At 44.9% G+C, this 17207-nt stretch overlaps 1 protein-coding gene across 3 annotated transcripts in view; it reads left to right on the top strand.

Moving 5' to 3' along the window:
* large1 (LARGE xylosyl- and glucuronyltransferase 1) overlaps positions 1 to 17207 on the top strand; it is a 781831-nt gene that overhangs the window by 369447 nt on the left and 395177 nt on the right. For all 3 annotated transcript variants that reach the window (XM_070900694.1, XM_070900696.1, XM_070900695.1), the window contains exons 3-4: positions 12534 to 12820; positions 16502 to 16584. In XM_070900694.1, coding sequence (XP_070756795.1) covers positions 12534 to 12820; positions 16502 to 16584 — 370 coding nt within the window. The remainder of the gene's footprint in view (positions 1 to 12533; positions 12821 to 16501; positions 16585 to 17207) is intronic.

Genomic DNA, 17207 nt, shown 5'->3' with positions numbered 1-17207 from the left:
CAAGTGGACAGGGGATATCCCTTGTCCCCAAGCAGCCAACCGCAATCCTGATTCGGGCTGGTGAAGACGGTGGGCACTCTGGTCGGGCGCAGAATGAACGAATCATGGCTGCTGCCTCCCTTGCCCGCTGCCTGTCTGCACGGTGCTGACGGCGATGCCTTCTCCTGCGTGCCGCCCTGCTTCTGACCAGGTGTACCAGGTGTCGCCCTCCCAACACTCTCCCCATCCTCAGGGTCAACTCTGACAAGCAGGTCTCTGCAGCCCACAGGACTCCACTAAAGAGTCAGACCTGAAAGTTGTACAAAAGTACAGGGGTGTGTGCAAACCTCTGAGCAGCACTCAGCAGGTTTAATGGAGCCAAAACAATTAATAAAACTATATGAAAACATAAATACTGCAGATGATGCAATCTGACATAAAAACAATAAAATTAATAAAACTATTTCCCTACCAAAGGCCCCCGATCGCGGCAACACTCCAGCGGTGTCGCGTTTGAGCATCGACTCGAATACCTCGAGGGGGCACTACCTGAAGAACTCCTACCTTTTTGGAGCTGAAAATCCCTGTCCTGGCTGCTTTCCAGTGGCCTGCATGCTGCAGACCTCAACGCTGGAAACTTACCTTTACAGCGGCTTCACCCTGCTGTTTCTGGCGGAAGTGCTCACCACTCAAACCACCACCCACGCCTCCCCCACCCCACCCCGAGCTGAATATGGCTCGCGAAGGGAAAAGTCCCCGACCGCGACGGCCGATCATTTTTTATCGATCGACCGCCCAAACCCCGTGGTAGCCGTCTCTTCGGGGTCGGTGAATTTCGGCCCCAAGGGATGTTGGACCACTTTCCATTTTCAGTCAGTCAGTGTTTGTATCCCAGGTCAGGTGTAGCATCAGTCAATACACAGTATAGCTTAGACCAAATATAAGAAATAGGAGCAGGAGTAGGCTATTCGGCCCCTCGAGCCTGCTTCTCTACTTAATAAAGTCATGACTGAACTTCTATATCAACTCCACTTTCCTGCACTATCCCCATATCCCTTGATTCCCTTAGTGCCCAAAAATCTATCGATCTCAGTCTTGAATATACTCAAAAGACTGAGCATCCACAGCCTTCTGGGTAGAGAATTCCAAAGATTCACCATCCTCTGAGTGAAGAAAATCCTTATCACTGTCTTAAATGGCTGACCCCTTATCCTCAGACTGTGACCCCCTAGGTCATAGGTGCACCTGAATGTTAACTTTCTGTGATTTGTATATGACACCCAAATCGCACTGATTACCAACTTTTACTAGAGTCTCACTTTTTTAAAGATATCCTCCTTTTCCATTCTTCCTACCAAAGTGGATGATTTCGCACTTCCTCATATTATATTCCATCTGCCACCTTCTTGCCCAACTGGTCTGCATCTCTTTGCAGCCTGTTTACGTCCTCCTCACAGCTTACGTTCCCACCGAGCTAAACTGTTCCATTAAGCACTCGTAGGTCTGATACAGCTTGAGTAGATACAGAGTGAAGCTCTGTTTACACTGTTCCATCAAGCACAGCAGGTCAGGTGTAGCATGGGTAGATACAGAGTGAAGGTCTACCTATTATGTTCTATCAAGGACTCTAAGGTCTGGTGTAACATGAACAGATAGAGTGTGAAGCTCTGCGCACTTTGCCTCACAGTTTTGCCACAAACCCAATATTAAAGAGTGTCTCCAACTGCACCATGAGAACATAAGAGCCTAAGAAATAGGAGCAGGAGTAGGCAATAGGCTCCTCGAGCCTGCTCCGCCATTTCATAAGATCATGGCTGATCTGATCTGGGCCTCAACTCCACTCTGTTTTCTGTTAGTTAGCCAATCCTCTCTACATGCTAATATATTACCCCAAACCCCATGAGCAGTAACTTTTTATGTGGCACCTTATCAAATGCCTTCTGGAAATCCAAATGCACCACATCCACTGGTTCCCCATTATCCACCCATCCACCCTGCTCGTTATATCGTCAAAGACCTCAAGCAAATTTGTCAAACATGATTTCCCCTTCATTGTATTATGATTTTCTAAATGTCCTGCTCCTACTTCCTTTGTAATGTACTCCAGCACTTTCCCAATGACAGATGTTAGGCTAACTGGTCCCAGTTATCCTGTTGTTTCTGAATGAGGTTTCCTACTAATGCTGCATTTGGAGCCAAGTTTGTTCGCTAGTAACTGCATTACATGAGTGACTACATTTGAAAAGTACTTCATTAGCTGTAAAGCGTTTTAGCACATCCTGCGGTCATGAAAGGCGCTATATAAATGAAAGTCTTTCTTTTATAAACATATAAATAGTAAAAAGGCAGTCAAAGGAAGGATGGGGCTGATTAGGGACCAAAATGCAAATCTTCTTGTGGAGGCAGACGGCATGGCTGAGGTATTATAAGTACTTTGCATCTGTCTTCACTCGAGAAGAGCATGCTGCCAATGTAACAGTAGAGGAGGAGGCAGTAGCGATATTGAATAGGATAAAAATAAAGAGGATGCACATAAAAGGTTGGGAGCCCTCAAAGTAGAAAAGTCACCCAGTCTGGATGGGATGCATCCTAGGTTACTGAGGGAAGTAAGGGTGGAAATTGCGGAGGCTTTGGCCACAATCTTCCAATCCATGTGGGGGTGGTGCCAGAGGACTGTGGGATTGCAAATGTTACATCTCTGCTCAAAAAAGGGGAGAGGGTTAAAGCTGGCAATAACAGGCCTGTCAACCTAACATCGGTGGTGGAAAATCTTTGAGGCAATAATCCAGGACAAAATGAATTGCAACTTGGAAAGAATGGACTAATTAATGAAAGTCAACAGGGATTTGTTAAAGCAAAATCATGTTTTATTAACTTGATTCAGTTCTTTGATGAAGTAACGAGAGGGTTGATGAGGATTGTGCAGTTGATGCTGTGTACATGGACTTTCAAAAGGCATTCGATAAAGTACCACATTATGGGCCCAAGTTTCCACAAGAAAAAAAACGGACGCCCCTCCGAGCTGGGCGCCCGTTTTTCGCGCCTAAAACGGCGCCTAAAAAAATCCTCAGTATTCACCACCGACTTACAGGTCCTGTGGCACTCGGCGCAGCCGGCACGAGCTGTGGGGGGGGCGGAGTCAGGTCCCTGCGCTGAAAACAGTGCCGGGACCTCTGCACATGCGCGCTACAGTCGGCACGCAAGTGCAGTAGTTCCAGGCGCCGAACTGTGTGGGAGGGGCCCGAAGCACGCAGCCCCTAGCCCTGGCCCAATGGCCTCACTGGGGCTGCGTGAATGAGGCTCCTCCCACGGCCAGCTCCTGCTCCCCGCCCGACCAGACCCGACATTCGCTCCCCCCCCCCCCCGCCGACCAGACCCGACCCGACACCCGCTCCCCTCCCGCCCCGACCCGACACCCGCTCCTGTTCCCCGACCCCCCCCTCTCTTCCCTCCCCCCCTCTTCCCTCCCCCCTCTCTTCACCCCCCTCTCTCCCCTCCCCCCCCTCTCCCCTCCCCTCCCTCCCCTCCCCTCCCTTCCTCTCTCCCCTCCCCTCCCTCCCTCTCTCTCTCCCCTCCCCTCCCTCCCTCTCTCCCCTCCCCTCTCTCCCCTCCCTCCCCTCCCCTCTCTCCCCTCCCTCCCCTCCCCTCTCTCCCCTCCCTCCCCTCCCCTCCCCTCCCTCCCTCTCTCCCTCTCTCTCTCCCTCCCTCTCTCTCCCCTCTCTCTCTCCCCTCTCCCTCCCTCTCTCTCCCCCCTCTCTCCCTCTCTCTCTCCCCTCTCCCTCCCTCTCTCTCCCCTCTCTCTCTCCCCTCTCCCTCCCTCTCTCTCCCCTCTCCCTCCCTCTCTCTCCCCTCTCCCTCCCTCTCTCTCTCCCCTCTCCCTCTCTCGCTCAGCAGCACGAACAGCTGCAGAATTCTCCCTGGCTGAAGCACTTTCACACAGGTAGGAAGATGGTTTATTTAATCTTTTCTTGGCTTATAAATGTTTATTCAGGTTGGATTTATTTGTATAATATTTGTAGAAGTATAAATAAGGATTTATTGTCAAATTTAATGAGTTCCCTTCCCCCCACCTCGTTCTGGGCGCCTAATTTGTAACCTGCGCCTGATTTTTTAATGTGTAGAACAGGTTTTTTCAGTTCTACAAAAATCTTCACTGGCGCCATTCTACTTTAGTTTGGAGTACATTTTCACTGTGGAAACTTTCAAATCGGGCGTCAGTGGCCGGACACGCCCCCTTTTGAAGAAAAAATTCTGTTCTAAACTAGAACTGTTCTACCTGACTAGAACTGCAGAAAAAAAAATGTGGAGAATTGTGATTTCTAAAATAGTCCGTTCTCCACCAGTTGCTCCTAAAAATCAGGCGCGAATCATGTGGAAACTTGGGCCCAATAGGTGGTAGCAAAATTAAAACCCATGGGGTTTAAAGGGACATCGGCAAAGTGGATGCAAAATTGCCCAAGGGACAGAAAGCAGAGAGTAGTGGTTAAATGATTGTTTTTAAGACTGAGAAAAAAATAAAGACTTGCATTTATATAGCGCCTTTCATAACCACCGGAGCAAAGCGCTTTACATCCACTGCAGCAATTTTTGGAGTGTAGTTACTGTTATAATGTCGGAGACTGGAGGAAAATATACTGGAGGGTGTGCCTCAGGGGTTGTTTTCGGACCACTGCTCTTTTTAATATATATTAATGACCTGGACTTGGGTATACTGGCCAAAATTTCAAAGTTTGCAGATGACATGAAACTCGGAAATGTAGTAAACAATGAGGAGGATAGTAACAGACTTCAGGAGGACATAGACAGACCGGGGAAAAGGGCAGACAGACTGAAGAAAAGGGCAGACACATGGCAGATAAAGATTACATAGGATATATGACACAGAAACAGGCCATTTGGCCCAACCAATCAATGCCGGCGTTTATGCTCCACTCAAGTCTCCTCCCATCCTTCCTTATCTAAATCTATCAGCATAACCCTCTATTCCCTTCTCTCTTATATGCTTGTCTAGTATTAGGCAGGCCCTTGTATCGATGATGACCTGCTTCCACACCAAAAATAGATGAGTTCACAGGTGTTTCATTGAGGGACCTGACAATCTAGGTCCCGAATTACATACTAAAGGGAGGAAGTTGCTTGTGCATAACCCTCTATTCCCTGCTCCCTCATATGTTTGTCTAGCCTTCCCTTCAATACATCTATACTATTCACCTCAACCACTCCCTGTGGTAGCGAGTTCCACATTCTCACCACTCTCTCGGTAAAGAAGTTTCTTCTGAATTCCCTATTGGATTTCTTGGACTATCTTATATTGATGACCTCTAGTTTTGTTCTACCCCACAAGTGGAAACATTCTCTCTGTATCCACTGTATCAAAACCTTTCATAATTTTAAAGACCTCGATTAGGTCACCCCTCAACCTTCTTTGTTCATCCTTTCCTGATATGTATACCCTCGCATTTCTGGTATCACCCTTGTAAATCTTCTCTGCACCCTCTCCAGTGCCTCTATATCCTTTTCATAATATGGCGACCAGAACTGTACACAGTACTCTTAAGGTTCGATACAGGTTTAGCATAACTTCCCTACTTTTCAATTCTCTAGAAATAAACCCTAGTGCTTGGTTTGCGTTTTTTATGGCCTTGCTAACCTGTGTCACAGCTTTTAGTGATTTGTGTATTTGTACTCTGAGATCCCTTTGTTCCTCTACCCCACCCAGACTTTCACCCTCCCAGTAATAAGTGACCTCCCTATTCTTCCTACCAAAATGTAACACCTCACATTTATCTGTGTTGAACTTCATTTGCCAATTAAATGCCCATTCTGCAAGTTTATTAATGTCCTCCAGTAATTTGTTGCAGTCCTCCTTGGTATTGACTATTCCCCCAATTTGATGTAATCCTCAAATTTAGAAATCCAAAGTCTAAATCATTAATATAAATTGTGAACAGCAGTGGTCCCAGCACTGAACCTTGTGGAACATCACTACCCACCTTCTGCCACTGTGAATAGCTACTCTTTACCCCACTCTCTGCTTTCTGTCTTGATGCCAGCTCGCTATCCATTCTGCTACTTGTCCCCTGACTCTGCATTCTCTGACCTTGTTCATCAGTCTATTATGGGATATCTTATCGAAGGCCTTTTGAAAATCTGGATAAATTACATCTACTGCATTATCATTGCCAACTCTCTCTGATAACTCGTCAAAAAATTCAATGAGTTTGGTCAAGCAAGACTTTCCCTTTTGAAATCCATGCTGACTATTCATTATTATATTTTTGGTTTCTAGATATTCTTCTATTTTCTCCTTTAGTAGGGATTCCATTATGTTTCCTACTATCAATATTAAGCTAACTGGTCTATAAATCCCTGGACATGTTCTCCTTAAATATAGGTATTACTTTAGCTATCCACCAGTCCTCTGGCACATCTTTTTCTAACAAATTATTAAATATGTGGAATATTAAGATAGAAGGCATTTTAGTTATATTTTTTTCATCGAAAAATATTCTGGAGATTTAAAAAGAATGGGGACTGTACTATCTCAGCCTGTATTGCTGACAACCTGTCTAATGGAGGAACCAGATGTGAGAAGGTTTATTGAGCAGAATTATAGAGCTGCATTTTGGGACCCTGGTGACTGTTAGCCCAAAAAGGTTGACACTGCACAAGATGCTTAAATTCAATTCAAACGTTTATGTAAAAATCTCAATTATCTACAATAATTTTAAAACTTAACTATAAAACAACTGTAACAACTTTAACAACAACTTTAACAAAACTTTTACAACTTTAATAAAATTTAACAAATCAAACTTAAATTATTCAATGAACAAGTACAACAAAAAGACCCTTTACTGTCCTCGGCCACGATCTCGGCCCCTTCTTCGACCGCGTACTACATCACCCTTGGGACTATTACCCCCTTTCTTACTCCCGCCCTTCCCTTTCCCAGTGCCGCTGAGCCTGGACCTCCCCATGTTGGTACCAAGCCAGCGTGCAGCATCGCACTCCGAGTGCTGTTGCTGTGGTTTGGGGGCGGGGGGGAGCATTGCAGGTGCAATAAATAGGGCCTCAGGAGAAGCCCGTGATGTGGAAGGCACGGCTTCAGGGCTGTCAGCTCCCCACCCTCAGGTGCTGTCGATCTGACTACTATGGCATGGGGAGGGGTTCCACGCCATGTCCCGATCTCGTCGATTGCCACATGGCTTTGACGGCGGGCGTCAGCAGTTCACTCCATCGCAGTGATCATATGCGACATATCCTCGACTGCCACTCTGGTAGAGCCGCGATGTTTGCGGCTGTCATAGTCATGGCTTTGAGCAGCTCTTGACCTATGTCGACGCTGGCCTGTGATAGATGCACCATGTCCTGGTACACGCCTACAGCAACCGACCTTTCCTGCACCAACCTTCGTCGCTGCGACAAAAGGTGCTGCAACACTGGAGGTGCCTTGCTGCGCACGGCTTCGTCCGGTAGAATTAGAGGAGCCATGGGGGAATCCCCTGAATACACACTCCGTGGTGGAGGATGTTCCAGCTGTCCCACATGGAGCTGGCATATACTCCTCTGTCTCCACCCCCACCTCCACCTCCACTGGCTGCAAGATCAGCGGCTCTTCCTCTTCCTGTTCCTCTTCGTCTTCCTCATCTCTGCCAATGGTGAAGTTGGGAGAGGGCTGGGTGATGCCAGAGATGGAGGCAGTGGGTCTGTCGTCTGTGTCAGTGTGGTCGGAATCATCCGAGTCTGGAAGTACAAAACAACATTTTTAAAAGCTTGGCACCAGGGGAGGGGTCAGGGTTACATGAGTACATAGTATAGTGACTTATCACAGTCTTACTTAAATGTCCACCACTGTTGGAGTACTGCATTACATATCGCAGACAGACAATACATATATGCATTGCGTTACAACATTGCAGTCCATCACATGAGGCCAACATTATAGTACAATAAACTTACATTGCATTACATCAGGCCAATATTACAGTTACAGTTACATTACATGACATAAGAGGACCACAACACAGACTGCATTTTATTCAACTTACCATCCTGTGTGAGTGGGTCAGCTCCAATGCTGGTGGTGGCATGGTTGATATGCCCGACCAGGGACAGGACACGGATCTCGATGTCAGTCAGAGGCTGCTGCATTGTGGGTCGTCCCCCCCTGTATACCGCTGATCGGTTGCTGTTGCAGATGTCTTCTTCTGCAGAAAGTAAAGTAAAAATCTTCAATCTATTTAACATCACAGGCACACAGGATTACACACACACACATACATAAAAAAAACACTGCATTGATCCTCTTGGCATTGCCTGAAAGCACGAATATATCGCTATAACCTTTACATTCGTGTGACACAAAACCTACATTTACATGGTACATGGCACATGGGAGGTGCATAAATAAAATCATTACTTACTCTTGCTACCCTCACCAGGTCGTTCCACCTCTTACTGCACCTTTCCCCGGTACATACCATGGTACTTTTGGAGGACACAGCCTCCCCAATCTCGTCCCATATCCTGTTGTACTCCTTTGGGGAGGAGGGGCTTTCCACGACCACCCTTCGTTAGCTCAGATTATCGCTCTGTTATATGTTCGAGAAGGGCAGGAAACTCCGTCTCGTCGAAGGCCGGTGCCCTCAACCTCCCGTCCTTTTCGATGTTGCTGCGCATTGATTTTTTTTTAACATTTCCATAATATTTATGTTGCTTTTTGCTTTGTAAAATATGTCTTATTCTTCAAACTGTAGAATTATTAGTTGTCAGGAATATTTTTTAACTCTGCAATGTGTTTTTAAAGTAACTGCCTGTCGACTAGCTTGCTGCTCCTTCTCACTCTCTCCCCCTCCTCGTCAAGTCACTGCGCATGCGTGGGTGACCCCTGAAATCACAGGTAAAACGCTTCTGTTAAAGAAAACAGGAAAAAAAAACGCGCATGCGCAAATCATCGAAAAGAAAGTCAATCTGGATCTAGGTTACATACTGCCCGCTGCAAAGCGCTGGCATAACGGCGAAAACATTTTGACCAATTTTGTCCTCTCGGTCTCGCTGGTATGCTGGCGGTTTGAAACGACGCACCACCAATATACCGCCGAGAAATGGAGGAACTTATGCATCAACCAATTTCGGGTCCATGGGGTTTTATCCTCTTTGAGTTTGATTAGATTATTTAATATAACCCCTCTTTTTATTTTAAATGTGCTTATCTCATTACTAATCTCATTATCCAATGTCATGTCCACCTGTTCTATCTCCCTGGTAAATACTGAAGCAAAATAATTATTTAATATTTCTGCCATCTCTCTATCGTTACCTGTGATATTATTCTGTCAAGCCATTAATGGCTATATTCCCATCCCAAGCTTCCTTTTTTTTTGATGTGCCTGTAAAATATTTCACTATTTTGCTTTATGTTCCTTGATAATTTAATTTCATCGTTCCCCTTTGCCTTCCTAATTGTTTTTTTGACTTCCCTCCTAATCTTATCGTATTCTCCCTTATCATGCACTTACCTGCTATCTATATAGTTAATATATTCCTCTTTCGTACCCACATTTGTCCCTTATGGCTTTATTCATCCATGGAGCCTCATTAGTGTTTAGTTTGTTCTTTCCTTTTAGCGGAATATATTGTTCCTGCCTTCTGTTGAACACTGTTTTAAATGTTCCCCATTGCTGTTCTACATTGTTCTTTGCCAGTATTGTTGCCCATTATATTTTCCCAAGTTCTATTTGCAGCCCCTCAAAATTAGCATTTCTCCAATCTATTGCCCTGGTTTTCATCATACTAATGTCCTTCTCAATTATGATCTTAAAGTGTATTATATTATGGTCACTATTGCCTCGATGTTCCCTTACTTTTACTTTTCTTACCTGCTGTGGTTCATTCCCCGTTACTAGATCCAATAGCGAATTCTTCTTTGTTGGGATTTTTACAGAAAGGAGTCCTGTAGATATTGTAGGAACTCCATTCCCTTATCCCCTTTAGCTACCTCTTCTGTCCAATTAATATCAGGGTATTTGAAATACCCCATGATTATTGTTCTATGTTTTATACTCATTTCCCTAATTTGTCTGCATATTTCTTCCTCCATCTCCCTTCCACTATTAGGTGGTCTGTAAACTACACCTATTAGTGTGATTAATCCTTTATTATCTTTTATCTCTATTCATGTGGATTCTACTTTGTCTTGCTGATAGCTGTGTCACTTTTTACTGCAGACAAAATGTTATCCCTAGTAAGTACAGCTACTCCACCTCCCCTTTTTCCCTCTCTATCTTTTCTAAAAATGCAATACCCTGCACTGTTTAATTCCCAGTCCTGATTTTTCTGTTGCCATGTCTCAGTAATCCCTACTATGTCTGATTCCTCACACTGCATGATTGCCTCCAGCTCCTGTTTTATTACGGACACTGTGTGCATTGCTGTACAGAGAGTTTAACTCATTTTTAATAGGATTTCCTCTCACTGTATGTTTAACCATCTTATTAGACTCCTTTTTATAACTATTTATTCCCTTGCCATCAATGTCCTCCCTTATTTTATTATTTTCTATGCTCTCTTTTCCTGTTTTGTTTATATTTAGGCTGGTTATGTTTCTTGTAGATCCCTCCCCCCATCTTACTAGTTTCAACCCTTTGCCACCTCTCTATTTATCCTTTCCGCTAGGACATGGGTCCCATCCCAGTTCAGGTGGAGCCGGTCCCATCAGTGCAGCTCCTTCCTGTCCCGTGAAAAGGAACCCCTCTTTCCCACACCAGCCCTTTAGCCACGTATTAATTCTCCTGATCTGTCTGCTTCTCTTCCAATTTGCAGAGATTATTACCCTCGAGGTCCTGCTTTTCAATTTAGAGCCTAACCCTTGATACTGTTCCTACCTATGTCGTCTGTTCTGATATGGACCACGGCAACTGGATTTGCCCCCTCCCTTTCCAAGTTCCTTTTCAATCGCCGTGAGAGATCTCTTACTCTGGCACTGGGTAGGCAACACATCCTTCGGGATTCTTGTTCTTGGCTGTAGAGGATGCTATCCCCCTAATTATAGAATCCCCTATCGCTACTACATTTCTATTCTGCTCTTCCCCCCGCCCCGCCCGGGACAGCCTCCTGAGCCATGGTGCCTTGGTCTGTATTGTGGCTGTCCTCCACGTAGTCTTTCTTCTTGTCCTCACGGGTAGCGTACCTGTTGGACAGGACCAGTGTCTGTGGGAACTTCTTCTTAACCTTTCCTAAATCCCCACTACCTGGCTCTCTAATAGTCACACCCTCCCTTTCCTGAACCTGTGCTTTCCTCTGGTGTGTGACTGTATTCTGGATGAAACTGTCCAGAAAGTCTCCAACTCGCACTCTAGCTCAATGAATCTGAGCCAGAGAAATTCGAGATGGAGACAACTCCTGCAGACGTGTTTGCTCGGGACAGTGTTGCTGTCCACAAACGCCCACATACTGAAGTCCAGACACTCAACCTGCTCTGCCATATCTGTTAGCACAGAGAAGTGCAAAGTAATTCATTTTAGTAGGAAAAAAGGAGAGGCAATATAAACTTAATGGTACAATTTAAAAGAGGTTGCAGGAACAGAGAGACCTGAATGTACACAAATCTTTGAAGGTGGCAGGTCAAGTTGAGAAAGCTGTTAAAGTGCATGGAATCCTTGGTTTTATTAATAGAGGCATAGATTACAAAAGCAAGGAAATTATGCTGAACCTTGATAAAACACTGGTTAGTCCTCAGCTGGAGTATTGTGTTCAATTCTGGGCACCACACTTCAGGAAGGATGTGAAGACCTTGGGGAGGGTGAAGAAGAGATTTACTCGAATGGTACCTGTGATGAGGGACTTCAGTGATCTGGAGAAGCTGGGGTTGTTCTCCTTAGAGCAGAGAAAGTTAAGAGGAGTTTTGATAGAGGATTTCCAAACATGAATGGTTTTGATAGAGTAAATAAGGAAAAACATTGGCAGAAGGGTCGGTAACCATGAGACACAGATTGAAGGGATTGAAAAAGAACCAGAGGTGATGTGAGGAAAAAATACTTCAATGCAGATACTTGTCTGAAAGCAAATTCAATAGTAACTTTCAAAAGGGAATTGGATAAATATTTAAAGGGAAAAGAATTACAGGGCTATGGGGAAAGAACAGGGGAGTGGGACTAATTGGCTAGCTCTACAAAAGAGCCGATGCAGGCACCATGGACCAAGTGGCCTCCTTCTGTGTTGTGTCATTCTATGATTCTATAAACTGGATTGAGAACTGCACCAAAGTCCTTTCATGTTGAACCTTTGCAAGTAGCAAAGATTTTCCCCGCATTAATCTGGACTGGACTTGAACTCAGATCCTTTAGCTGAAAGGAAATATCTAACCCACTGTGCCACCCACTGCTGAATCCCTCAGGGCAAGTAACTCAATTTAAAACAAATAGGTTACTCACTGAAAACAAATCGCTTTCACTTTCTGCTGTCCTTAGGCCAGCTCTGGTCACAGTCCAGAAGGAGCGCATGTTGACTTTGTGTTCACCGCTGTGACCTTACTCGCGTCTGTTCATTTGCAGATGAGAAGCCAGTCTCACTGTCTCCCTACGAAGCCCCAGCAAATAGCCCTCGGTACATGTTCAATCAGAGAGAGCGGGAATCCCTGGAGGTGCGAATGCAAGAGGTAGAAGAGGAAAACCAGGCCCTTCGTAAGCAGCTCAGCCTGGCCCAGAGCCGCGTCCATCGCCATAAGAACCATTCCAAAAGCTATTCCACCGAGGAAGGCACAGGAGACAACGAGGTGGTGCATGCGTTGGCATGGAATGGCTCGGAATGTGGCAAACGGCCCACTGTGGAAAAGTGTGAGGTAATTCTGCTTCTATTCCTTCATGCTTGGTTCTCTAGGCTTGTGTCCATCTCTGTCGTTCATTTTTCCCCGATGGTGGTAGAATTTTATATTTTTGATAAAAGTTTTAAACAGAAGGATGCCATTTGGCTACTCCCACATCCCTGCTCTCCCCTGTATCACCATCTGATTCAAATATATATCCACTTTTCCCATAAAAAATGCAATGGTCTCTGCCTTGAACACTTCCCATGATACAGTATTACAAACTCTGACATGTTGTTTAATTTGCCTCAATTTATTTACCACCTTTTATTCTGTCAGTTTTCTGCTTTCCTGTTTTCCCCACGGCTAATTTTTTTTGCCCCTCCCTCAGGAGCGCTGAGGCTAATTGTAAAACCGCTCCAGCTAACCAGTCACGATCAGCAACCTCAGCGGGGACTGGGAATTGAATTATAGATCCACTGAGCTGTGGCTCAGCTCATTATTTTGTAAAATTCACTCCTGGACTTCCTAGCTGGGCCTGCAGGGAAGCACTCCTCTCCTCCTGGGCTACAGGATCTGGGCATTGCTGACATTGCCCATTGCCAATTATCCTTGAAACGGTGGTGGTGGGCATTTGCCTACTGAGCTATCGAGCAGCTTAGCCCAGTCTGATCATGAAATATTGACTGGCATTATCTCTTTCTGATACTTGATTGACCTGCTGTGCATTTCCATCAGATTCTCTCTCTTTTTAAGCAGTTGTAGTTTCCCCCCCCCCTGCTGTCCCTCATTATACGTTCTCACAATTAGCAATGTGAGCAAGTGGGACTGGCTCGAGAGAGATGTCGATATTTGAATTTTCTCCCACCCCTTTTTTTCCCACATATAATGCAGTTTCTATAAACAGACACCAAGCCTTGCACCCTTCTGTGTGTCTTGAATGGGATAGCATACCACAGCACTAGCAGTTACCCCTGGAATGGTATAATGCATCAAAAACCATGAGGTATGCCTACCATGATCTGTTGCAAAAGATGGTAAGTGGAAACTCTTAAGTTTTATTCAGGCTAAGACTAATATTCAGATTCTTGCACAGGTTAGACAATTATACAGAAGGAGAAAGCAATTAAGAACAACAGCTTATTAAATAGAGCTTTTAATGTAAAAATGTTACAAAATCACTTTACAGAATAGTAGCCAGAGGAACAAAAACACCAGATTGCAATACGAGACTTGAACACGATATAAACTGTATCAAAACAAGAAATGAGACTGTCTGAAACCTTTCTAGTTCTTTCAATAGTCTCTGACTGAGTCTGTGATTCTAACCAGCACACATCATAAAGACAATGTGTAGCAGGTTACTCAAATCCACGGGGATTACTGTAAATTAGTGACTATTCTTTGATGTAAAGGTAGGCTCCACACAGTCTGCTGTTAAACGCCTACTGACCACTGAAACCTGATCTTGTCTCGTTCTTGCATACCCGTCAATGCGATTAAACAATGTACAACCTGATCTCCTCTTAGAACAAAGCTCCCTTGATGATTCCGCAATTTAGGATGTAATGCATTGATCCGTAAGCTTTTAACATTTGCCAGAAATTGAAACCAATCCTGTGTCAGATTAGCATGAGCTTAGAACTACATTAAAATTGCCCGCTGTCCTTCAAATACATTGATTAGCACCCAGGACCAAGCTTCTGCATTCTGGCACAACTACAGACCAAACAGCCTGCCTACATCCTCACAAATAAATAGCTGGGCTCCATTTTGAAGTTTAATCAGGAAAGTTATCTTGCATCTTAACTAAAGTTACTTAATGACAGTGTAAATGATGTAACGTAACTGAAATTCTCCTCGTTTGACACGTATCGAGAATCTGTTTTCGGCACATTGTTGATTGCTGATTCTGTTGCTGACGAGCGGGAGTGATAGTCCTTGTGACAGTGTGGCAAAGACAGTACCATGGCATCTCCATCAACTTTGCACACAGTTTCTGCACTGGTGTCAGCACTCTCACCAAGTGAAGGATGACTACCATTGGTTGGGTTAGTGGTGGATAACTGGCACTGGTTGGGTTAGTGGTGGATAACTGGCACTGGTTGGGTTAGTGATGGATAACTGGCACTGGTTGGGTTAGTGGTGGATAACTGGCATTGGTTGGGTTGGTGGTGAATAACTAGCATTGGTTGGGTTAGTGGTGGATAACTAGTATTAGTTGGGTTAGTGGAGGATAACTAGCATTGGTTGAACGGCACCCAGCATAAGGAATTGTCTTCAGGAATATAAGAGAGAATAAAATTGATAAACAAAAGTTATCCCAGCGCCTATGCTGTAGCCACAGGCCATGGAAACCATCAGGACAGTGTCAGTGAATAGCTTCCTGATATGTTTTAGTAAAAGCATCATTCATTAACTAGCCCATTGGTGCTCATACAGCCTGGGGGCCATTTGCTGCCCCCCCCCCCCCCCCCCACTCCTGAGGCACTTGCACTCTTGCTGTCCACGTGCTCACGGATCTCCTTTCGCAGCCAGTGTAAAGGTGATGGGTTGACCAAACTTGGATTTGGCACCTCTCCCTGTCACAAGGGCAGAGGAAAGCAAGGGGGATGCAATGAGGCAACGGGGTTATAGCAGCTTCCATACAGCAACTGAAAGCTGACACCTAAATGATAACTGTTCTAGTTTTTGTTCTCTTCCTGTGGAAACATACACAGCCTTTACATGACAACAACAACAGAAATTTGTATTCCTACATTACAACAGTGACTACACTCCAAAAGTACTTCATTGATTGTAAAGCACTTTGAGGCGTCCAATGGTTGTGAAAGGCGCTATATAAATGCAAGTCTTTTTTTATATAGTGCCTTTAACATAGTAAAATGTCCCAAGGCACTTCACAAAATTTGTCATCGAGCCACATAAGGAGATTTTCGGACTTAGGTAGAAGTAGACGTAGTAAACTGATTGAAGCCTGGAGTTTGCTGAGGCAAAGATCTGTGTCCTGTCCTTTCATGGTGTTGCAGCATTACTAAAGAGTGGCTCTTGATCAAGTCATTGATCACGATTGTATTCCTTGATAGAAAGTTACTGAGAAAAAGAGAATTGATCTAGCCTGCATTGATCAGAGAGGGAGCCAATCTCTAATGCTCTCTCAGTGGTCACAGAGTTAACTCCGAGTTATTAGGAACACCAGTATAAGCTGTGCTCAAGTATTATCCTGGTGGTCATACCAGAGTCCAAATACCCAAGCAGATCATGATGTAATTTTGAAATTCCCCCAGTGGTTTTGTAGGTACAGACACCACCTGGTGTTGTACTAAGACATACAAAGGAAAATATCCCGGGTGCAGTCCTCAATCTGTGCTAAACCTGTTGGTCTCAGCCAGTGCAGCAGTTGAGAACCTTCAGTTGGCTTAAGCACCCGCTGCCTTAGGGAAGAGAAAAATCCCCCAGGTTTCCTGCTCCTGATTGTTACCCAGTGGTAGAAGTGATGATAGAAAGTGCACGACTGTGGACATTTGGTTAAGAACAGGATCAGGTTTGACTGTGATGCCTGTCTTGGTTGGTCACTGTCTGAGCCCACACATTGACAGATGACCACTTGGGTGAGGTGCCAAGAGGTAACCAATGTCATGGAACCAGCTATCTCCTTCAGAAGGGGAAAAGATTAATTTGACCATTAGGAAATATAATTGTTTTTGTCTTTTGCAGACAATCCACATTGCCATTGTGTGTGCGGGATACAATGCGAGCCGTGATGTTGTGACGCTTGTAAAGTCCGTTCTATTTCACCGGTACGTATGCACGATGCATTATTTCAATAGTCTTCAGTATGTGTTTTGCAGAAGTACGGAATTCGACATCTTAAGCCTTGGGCAACCATCCCATTTCAACTCTCCTCACCTACCCAGGCATGCTGACTAATGCACTAATGGCCTTCCAGTACCTTGCTCAAGTGCAAATGCAAATATGGGCAGTGAGTGTCAGCCAGCTATTCAAGCATGGAGAGCATTGATCACGTTCTCACCCAACATCCAATACCTCAATTTTCCAATGTTGGATAGCAATAATAAGTGGGAACTCCAGCTGACTTCTTTGTTATTCCCAACCGAGGGTCAATTGTATTGGTCACAACTCCCACCTTAGCTGAGATCAGCTAGGAATGGGCTTTGGGCCTTTCTGGTCTTTATGCCTCAATCACACAATGTCTTCTTACCCCCTCGGGGAGTTGCCACCTTTCAGTTGTAAAACGACTTTTATACAGGGAGTGTGGGGTAAATGGAGGTTATTTGGCCCTTTGCTTCGTTCCAGTTCTGTTCAGTATTTTCTTTCCAGATACTCCCTTCAGTCTGCGCTGCAACTTTGTTTGAGAGTCGCAAAACATTATGGTCTGAAAATTCTGCCCTCACCGGGTCCG

Source organism: Pristiophorus japonicus, chromosome 15 (assembly GCF_044704955.1).
Source record: "Pristiophorus japonicus isolate sPriJap1 chromosome 15, sPriJap1.hap1, whole genome shotgun sequence".
Classification (NCBI taxonomy): Eukaryota; Metazoa; Chordata; class Chondrichthyes; family Pristiophoridae; genus Pristiophorus; species Pristiophorus japonicus.
The sequence above is the reverse complement of the archived record's forward strand: the minus strand, read 5'-3'. Positions and strand labels throughout refer to the sequence as shown.